Source organism: Nymphaea colorata, chromosome 2 (genome assembly GCF_008831285.2).
Source record: "Nymphaea colorata isolate Beijing-Zhang1983 chromosome 2, ASM883128v2, whole genome shotgun sequence".
NCBI classification, from domain to species: Eukaryota; Viridiplantae; Streptophyta; class Magnoliopsida; order Nymphaeales; family Nymphaeaceae; genus Nymphaea; species Nymphaea colorata.
Genome location: NC_045139.1, coordinates 35,823,539 through 35,832,717, shown reverse-complemented (window position 1 = coordinate 35,832,717; position 9,179 = coordinate 35,823,539). Strand labels below are relative to the sequence as shown.

The following is a 9,179-nucleotide window of genomic DNA, read 5'->3' as shown; positions in this document are numbered from 1 at the left end:
TGTTTGATTGTTTATATGTATAGGTGCCCCTAAAAGCATTAAAGAGTGACAACAATGATCAAATTACAGATATGGGTTTGAAAATTGTCTACTACAGGAGGATTTCATTAGTGGAAACTTGAAAACTTGGAATGCTGTTGTTGAACTAGACCATGTTTCAGATGATTAAGACTATAAATGAATCGAACTTTTAATTATGAAGGTTCTTGGCACTGAAATGAATCGAATTGAAAAGTATCATGTTATAAATATGGTGAAGAAAAAGTTCAGCTGATCCGAGTCCGAATCAAGGGTTAGCCAACTGTGATAGGAGAGAAAGAGAAGGCATGCAGTTCCTGCAAGGACAAGAGAGACAGAGGCCAGTGGCCACTGTATACAAGCTGACGCCAATGGATAGAACTTGAACGTCATGTTACATGTAAAATTTAAAAAAAAAAAAATCATTTATCCAAAATAAAATTTTGAAAATTTGTATTTTGGCCTTGTTAAAATTTTGAAACTGTATTTCGGCCACTCTCATAAAAAAATTCTGTCTCCACCCCAGTATCTAGCCATTGTATCCCTTGTTCTCTACAGTCGCTCCCAACTTGCAAGATTCACCATCCCTAGCGCTCTTTGCCACTACCTTCTATGAGCAGCCACTAAATGCCTCAAACTTACTCCTCTTGGAGGCGCGGCTGCTAAAAAGAGCTTGGAGTGAGGCAATGCCTCCAGCCTACATGTAATAAATCCTGCTGGAGTATTCGTTTCCTTGAGCTGCAGAGGGCAACAATGTGTCCAAATGATTGGAACATATGTAAAGTGGTAAAAAGATTAAACACTGCATTGGAGTCAATAATATTGTGGTGCTTAAATACCTAAAACACCCACTACAAAAAGGTGACATATTACTGAAAAATATCCTTTCAAAAACAAGCATGAAAATCAGGTCTCAAGAAAGACGAAATGACCCCAGTTTGCAACCCTGGGGCATGTAAAGAGTCAACAAATACCCAAGCATCGCATCAGTTTATATCTTTGTCTACTTGTTTTTCTCTCAACTGACGACCTTATAAGTTCAAGGGTTGAGATTGTTTCTTATTTCCCCAGCATTTAATTGTTTTACATACACACATATAACAGTTGTAAAAATGGTTTTACAACATAATATCCATTGTTTGATCTTCTTTAGGATGCCAAACGATTCCTAACATATTATATATATATATATATATAGAGAGAGAGAGAGAGAGGAAGTGAACCATGACTTTAAGATCAAATGGACAGCTGATTTCTCAGGCTGTCCATTTTTTATTTTTTCTCTCTGCCCGATCATTCCTTCCTTGCTCACTCCCTTCCTCCGTCCCTTCCCTCCCACCAGCATTTTTGGAGGCTGCTTCTGGGAGGAAGTTCCCAACTACTTGTTAAAAAAATACATTGAAAAAATTAAAAAATTTTAGTTGTGTAATATATTTTTTACATTCGAGTTCAATTTAGTCGTACCCGGGTTCGATGTTGGACTGTTTGACCCACCCCTGAAAAAAATACTGAATCCGCCCCTAGGTGGGTGGGATGGAGGAGTTGGGAAAGGAAGGGAGGAAAGGGTAGGGAAGAGAGAAAGGAGTGAAAAATAATAAATGCAAGTCAGACGCTCTGACTAGCTGGACAAAGATATCCTAAGTCATGGTTCCTAGCTTTCAGGCTACTTTCTTCGACAGGTGTGAGACTAGGATTGCACACAAGCTTGAGCCCGCCAGCTTGAGCTCGACCCAGTTCTCGGCTCAAAAAGCTGGAGCTTGAGCTCGGCTCGAACTTGAGTCGAGCAGACAAAATTAAACTCTAACTCAACTCATTTAACCCATTTAACTCGGTGTAAGCATTAACTCGTTTAACTCATGTAATAATTAACTCTTGTAACTCGTTTAACTCATCCAAGCATTTAACTCGTGTAAGCATTTAACTAGTGGAACTTGAGAAAATTTGTTCTTATCCTAAAAGTTAAACTGGTGATTTAGTGAAATGGTTTTGGCAAAATAGAGTACCGGTTTGTGAGTAGAGTCGAGTATAAAGGAGTCGAGTTCCTGAACCTCAAACTTGATTCATTTACCATTTCGAGTATCTTTGTAAGCTCAATCTTGACTCGTTTATAAATTAAACAAGCATGAACCGAGTTTTTTCGATCGAGTTAAAGTCAAATCCAAGTTGGCTCGGTTTGTTGTGCAGCCCTATTTGAGACCCTCACTCATTCTCTATTGCTCACTCACCTGCATTGGCTGGCATGAGCAGACTCAATCTCATATCCAGCGATGGCTTGAGAGAGATTAGCTTCCCTATGGAGAGCACCGGAGACGTTGGCATCGATCGGACGAGCTTAAGGGTATTTCTTTCTATAAAAGTATTTTTATCTTTTTCTTTTAATGTTTTGCGGTGTTGTTATCATCTTCATGTGAGTATCTATACAAGGGCCAATATCGATTTTTTAAAGTTTTACAAGGGCCAAACCCACATTTTTTAAAAATTTAATGAGTAAATTTTAATTTTCGAAATGTGAAGGAGGACCGCATTTGTCTATTATCACCAATATTAATATGGGCTGACGTATAAGACTAATAGAAGTGTTAGAAGTGGCAGAAGACCCCAACCTGTAAGATGGGATATGCAGGGACAGATCTCCAGTTAAAACTTATATATCTTTCAACTCATTCCATCTTGATGGTAAAAATGAAATGCAAATGAAATAAGTACAAACATATAAACATTTTATAAACTGACAATGAAACCTATATGGCGGTGAAGTCGGTGTCGGCTACGTCAATTGATGATGATGACATGGGTGGAGCTAAAAGTTTTAGGCTAAGGGACACAGTTTTAAAAGTTTCACGCTTTAAAGGCCACCAATATATAAAAATCAACAAATAGTTCATGCTGGTGTGGGCAAATGTCCCCACCAACCCCCATGTAGCTCTCCGTATCGGACAATGCGGAACCATTAATGCATTATTAAGAAAACAAGAATAATTTTGTATTTGAAAATAAAATTTTAATAGTTAGTGTCTCTTAAAATGATAATTTGTCCCCAGCAAAAATCTTGAAAAAAAATATGTGGCTCTCGTGAAAATTTTAGAAGTTCTCCTTCAGTACACTTCCCCTTCAATGCATGATAGGCTTGGCCCCTGCCAACATTATATTAAGTATATATATATATATATTCTTCATAATGCACTGGCTCTGCATTGGCCTTTTGATAAACAGATTTGATACCTTGGTCATCGAGATTTTGAGACATGTGGGCCTTCAGAACTGTTTGACATTAGGAACACTATTAGGAACGTGCCCTGCGATTGTTTTATGAATCGAAGTTAGATTCATAGAACACTATTACAAGTCTTCAATAAGCTTGTCTAAATTTTGTAGCGATTCAAAGACATGCACACAATGTCCCAGATGCCAAATGGCCCACAATATGTCTTATTGGTGCAGATACAATGTTTATAATACTTTATATGCTTATATATCCGGTGATAAATGCCAGGCCACATCTGCCTTTTTCAAGATGTCAATATCTTTCTTTTTAAATGAGGTGAAAGCGACCCAATAATATCGTCTAGCATCATCAACTGGGCTGGCTAACTCACTGACTAGTTGGCCATTTCTGCGTATGTTGCAACGCCCACGCAGATCTTGCACTTGAGAGTTTCATCTTTTGGGATGCAAAGAGGGTTTTGATCTCTTTGTTTCTGAAAGAGTGGGGATCTAAGATCTTTCCTTAAATATCCAGGAACAAAAGGCAAGTTGATGAAAGCTTTCCTTGTTCCTGCAACAACATGAGACATCGTTCGCAAACCCCTAGATCCGAGTCGTGAATCGTCCGATGGAGCCTCGGCTAGGATCATCTATTTACTAGGACACAAAATCAGGGTTCATTGAGTTAGCTGGGACTGTCAACTAATTATATGTTTTATTTTATTGTGTGTTGTTGAATGCTAAAGTTTTTTTTTTAATTGTGAAATATCACAAATTTTATTAAATATAGACAAGTACTCATATTACATATTATTCTGTTTTAGTTGATGAAAAAATCAAACATGAAGTCCCAAGGGATTACCTTCATTTATTGATATAAAAAAGGCACTATAAAAATTTATGACCTAACCTAACTGAGTTGATGAGTGAATACTCTCTGACCCAATTGCCAATCTTCAACCAATCCAAGTCTGAGTCATGGGTTTGCCAACCTTGACATAAGATAAAGAAAGCACTTGACATTCCACAAGAAGAAAATAGAGAGAGAGAGAGAGAGAGAGAGAGAGAGAGAGAGAGACCACTAGAAGTTTCTTAATACATTTGAACACATGCACTTGCTAACATTGTTCGCTTTGATAGAAATCTTGCTTAGCTTGGGTGTCCAAGTTATATTAGTATTGAAGTTTAGATATGAATCCACGAATGACAGGCATGATACTTTTGTCACTATTCTGCAAGCCTTCTATTCGATGTTTACAGAGGAAAAGTGAGCATGCATTTGCAAACATTAATGTGGAATTGTTTTCGAAGTTGTCCCATTCCATTGCAATTATAGAACTGTTTGCATCTCAAAATTCTCCAAAAAAAAAAACAGAAATTGTCAGAGGAAAAAGGACTCGCCTGTCGTTATGAGGATTAGTCATTCCCAGTGTCTTTACCTATGGCAATTAATCCAAGGATTATGTTCACCCTTGATATATTTCATATTCATTTAAACATCTTTTCATTCGACATGTGGTATATGGTGTGGCAATACTTTTTGAAAATCAATATCTCATAGACTTTTGGATGAAAATTTCCAAAGTATTTTCAAAGTGAATAAACCATTTAGAAATGTGAAATCTTCTAGAATTGAGAAATTTTTCTCCATCAATTTAGTGATTTTTAAAAATCTTAAGTAGATTCAAGATATTGTTCTAATTCGATTACTACTTATCTAGAGCTCCATCTCATCATCTTGCTTAAGCTCTTTATAAGATGTGATCATTTGTGAATTCCATAAGTGGTTGTGAATTGTTGAATGCATTGATTTTATATACTTAAAAATAAACTGTTCATGCTTACAATAACATTCATCTAAAAACATTCCTATCATTACATACACCTAAAATTTTTGCATTTGGTCCTATCATTACATACATCTAAAATTTTTGCATTTGGTCATGTGTCCTAATTAAAAAAATCATTTTATCAAGATATTCTTTGCAAGAAAAGAAAAAGTTTTTAAAAGTGGATTGGTGTTGTAGACTATCAAGTGTAGCTCCAAAGTTGGATAAGTTACTTCAACTTTAGTCTTATTGAAGTCGACAAGTGAAATTTCAAAATTTTAGTTCTTAAAGAAGAAACATTTGAAAGGGAGATGATTGTCAAACTGTAAAAGAAATTTCTTAAAAAAAATGCAGAAAATTTATAAGTGAGAGATTCTATGATTTGGAAAGAAAGACGAAAATAAAATTTAGAATGAAAAATTTTAAGAAACTAAAAAATAGAGGCGTAAGATCGTAGCCATGAAAGAGGATTGCAAGAAAAGTTAAGATGGGGGAGCGAAAGAAGTCCAAGAATGAAAGGAAAATAGGAAAACTCAAATATATGTCATTAAAGCAAGATTTAAATAAAAGAGACATAATGTTGAAAATTTAAAAGAGATATTGTGAAGTTAAGGGGAAAGAAAGATAGAGAAAGAGAATTTTCTTTTTTCAAAGTGAGGAATATATATATATATATATATATATATATATATATATATATATATATATATATATATATATATATATATAAGTGAAGTTGGAAAGATAATTTTGAAGATTTTTCAACTTCAGTCTTTGTATGTAGGCCGGAGATGAATTTAGGCTCATGAAACAACCTAGGTTAAGTCTCCATAACCCCTTTAGAGAGTGCTTTCACTTTTGAAATTATTTTAAGAACAAAGTTACCATGCATTTGCTACCATTCATGTGGAATTGGACAGGGAGATGTCCCATTCCATCGCAATTATAGAAAGATAGGAAGCGAGTGAGAGAGACCAAGTGGATAACCTCTATCACTTTTATCATTCTTACTTCTCATGGAATACATATAAGTTTGCCAGAGGTGTATTTCTGCAGCCCTTGTGACCAAAAAGACACCACTGCACTGCACTTGAACTGTATATGCAAGCATCTGTCTTAACTCCCACGGACCTGTCAAGTCCAAAATGACTGTTTCCATTGTATACAAACGGTAAACATCAATAATCCATTCCAAAAGTAATCATACATAACTTAGTAAATTTTCAACATTGGTATCAGAGCCAAAGCCAGGTTTTGATAGTTTTGTTACTCCCTTGTCATACTGGAGCCATGCTTGCCATGGAACCTTAATTTATTTTGCATGAAAGTTTAGAAAAGCATATAACATTCTTATTTATGCATAATAACAAAATATACTATCAGTTTTTTTGGATTCCGAGCCCGATAACTAGATGACAACTAATTCACCATAAGAGAATGACAAGATATTGTCATAAGCTCGACATGACAAGCATCGACACACACAGACATACACACACAAACACATGCATGAACTACTGCTCATGAAGTTTGAGGAGCGCAAAATTAAGTGGGTGCAATACATCGCGTAGCTCAGCTGCCGCTATATCTAATTGGTGCTTGCAGAGATGCATGTAGACAACCCAATCCCCGTTGGTGGCCGGGCTCGGCATTGGCATAACATAGCCAGAGTCCATACACCGTGGGAAATAACATGAGCCAAGAATTGGCCTTCCCCACCCAAAATCTAGCTTGTTGGAATGGAAGAGCCTCCCATAGGGTATTGCAAATGAAGGTCCTCCCATTGTGCCCTTATATAGGGAAGTAGGTAAGATCATGTGTGGCCTTTGGGCTTCTATCCAATCCACAAACCCTTGAAAATGGCCTGGGGTTACTATAGACCTAAGAAAATCATGTACTTGGTCAGCTGGCCAACTCAATGGCTTAGTAGTTAACTCATTGGCATCTAATTCACTATAAGGGAGTGACACCACATTTCCATAATATATAGCCATTGCATCCTTTGATCTCACATCATCTATCAATGTCAACCGTCCATCTACAAGCACTCCTAATTTGCAAGCTTCCCCACCACTAACACTCTTCGCCACTGCCTTCCACAAGCAGCCACTAAATGCCTCAAACTTGGTCTTCTTGGAGCCGTTGCTGCTATCAATAGCTTGGAGTGAGGCCATGGCAGAGTAGCCGTCTGAAACTCTGTGATCTTGGATGCAAGAATGAATCATTCGTCCATACTTGAGCTCATAACCCGTTCCAAAGTTGTTTGGCACCAAAATGTTAGCCAAGTTTGAACATTAGATACAACCAGGGGCATAGCCAGAAAGTTTTCATGAGACAGACCAAATTAAAGTTTTTAAATTTTGATTAAGACTGAAATATTATGTTCAAAATTTTTATATAAAACAAGTGAATTTTTTTAAAATTTACATGTAACTTTTTTTTTTAAATTGAGGTGGGGCTAGGGCCCAAGCGAGCCCTGCCTTGGCTCCGCCCCTGGATACAACCATGTCCCAAATGATTGGAACATATAGAAAGCATAGCCCCGAGGTGCATAAGATTTTTGGTTGGGCAAGCGGTTATGTAGAAAACACATCATTAGTTTGACTTTTGTGGATGCTAATTATTTTATTTGGATTATAAATAGTGGAATCGTCATACTGTAGTTGATGGACATACCATACCCCACCTAGGTCCCGACGTAGCTCATGACTCCACAAGCAAGTGGGACTAGGGCTGTTTAATGAGTCGAGCTCGACTCGAACTCACCCGATAAACTTGACTTGAACTCAACTCATTTATTAAACGAGTCGAGTTGAGTCGAAATCGAGTTAAGTGGGTGGGCTCGGTTAAACTCAGTTAAGCTCGAGAAAGAAAATATACAATATACATCTTATAAAATTGTCAAAAAAAAAAAGATTGCTCAAATGGGTACACAGTGACTGGTATGTGGGGGGTTCTATGTTCAAGTCTATATGTTGCCTCTTCCTTTAAAAATAAATTTTTTAATGAAATGTTTGTCTCGACTCAAGCCAATCTTTGGCTCGAGCTTGATCGAGTGGAGTTCGAGTTTTAAGAACTCAAGCTAATAAAATTGAACTCGAGCCGAGTTCGAGCTGGCTCAACTCTGCTCGAACTCGCTCATGAACAGCCCTAAGTGGGACTGGATGAGCATTCACACCTTTTGCCATAAAGTAAGCTGTTAACCTTCTGTTTACCTATAAAAAAAGCACGAAACTAGGACCAGAGTATCAAATCCATATTTCTTTGTCAAAAATATTGCGCTCTGCAAACTGAGCTCACCTGAAGGCACAGAACTGCAGTTGGCCTCATGGGTAGCAGCTTTCCAGCCAAGTAAGCATCTGGGTGGTGGAGAGCGAGGTTGCAGAGCTCGATATCCGCATAGGCTTCAATGAACTCGACGCCATGGTTGTTGCAGTGGATCTCTGGTTCACCGGCTGGGCTGGTGACCACCTCCCCAGCCAGCGGGTGGTATGGAATCAGCAGCTTCGACAAGCCTTTCTTCAGAGTGCTCAGCATCGAGCGAAACTCAAGGATTGGCTTTTCGTAGACAAAGAAGCAGCTAGGATAAAGGTGTGGCACAAACAAGTCTAGATTCGACAACGGAAGCCATGACTCTAGTAGTTCTGATTCTGCTTGCTTCTCCTAATTTGAACAGAGAAATCGCCTTTATCTGCTTCATCAACACGAACATCAGCCATGAAAGGGGAGAGAGATGTAGAGAGAGAGAGACGATAAAATGGAAATATATAACAAAATTTAGGAACAATAAGTTTTCTAACTACGAGAACAAACCGTAAAAACAAAATAGAATAACAGACTATACAATTTAGGAACACAATGAAACATAATAAAAGGGATGAAGAGAAAAGGGATGAAGAGAGAGTGGACAGACGGAGCAGCAAAATCACCCAGTAGTAGACGAAGATGACGCCATAGCCGAATAGCAAAGTGGACATCTCTCTGCACGTGCGCCACAGACTCCGACGATGAGAAGGTGCCCCTGAAGACCCAATTGTTGTGCTTTTCTCAAATGTGCCACCAACAAAAAATGAGTCACAACCTCCAAACACGACCTGAACAGGAAATAGCGATTATGACTCTTGGACT

The 9,179-nt window shown here is 37.7% G+C and overlaps 1 protein-coding gene across 1 annotated transcript; it reads right to left on the bottom strand.

Moving 5' to 3' along the window:
- Positions 1-6,565: 6,565 nt before the first annotated feature.
- On the bottom strand, positions 6,566-8,588 carry LOC116247577 (coniferyl alcohol acyltransferase-like). The gene is made up of 3 exons (XM_031619751.1): positions 8,352-8,588; positions 8,186-8,266; positions 6,566-7,285 (listed from the first exon to the last, which is right to left on the bottom strand). The coding sequence occupies exons 1-3, from the start codon at positions 8,586-8,588 to the stop codon at positions 6,566-6,568; spliced, it is 1,038 nt and encodes a 345-aa protein (XP_031475611.1).
- Between the last annotated feature and the right edge of the window lie 591 nt (positions 8,589-9,179).

What these genes read in the sequence shown, in the direction of transcription:
- LOC116247577 (XM_031619751.1), bottom strand. Translation starts at nt 8,588, where the DNA reads ATGCTGAGCACTCTGAAGAAAGGCTTGTCGAAGCTGCTGATTCCATAC. An exon ending in CTGCAGTTCTGTGCCTTCAG is followed by an intron (nt 8,267 to 8,351) that starts GTGAGCTCAGTT and finishes CTTTTTTTATAG; the next exon opens with GTAAACAGAAGGTTAACAGC. An exon ending in TTAGGGCTGTTCATGAGCGA is followed by an intron (nt 7,286 to 8,185) that starts GTTCGAGCAGAG and finishes TATGAGCTCAAG; the next exon opens with TATGGACGAATGATTCATTC.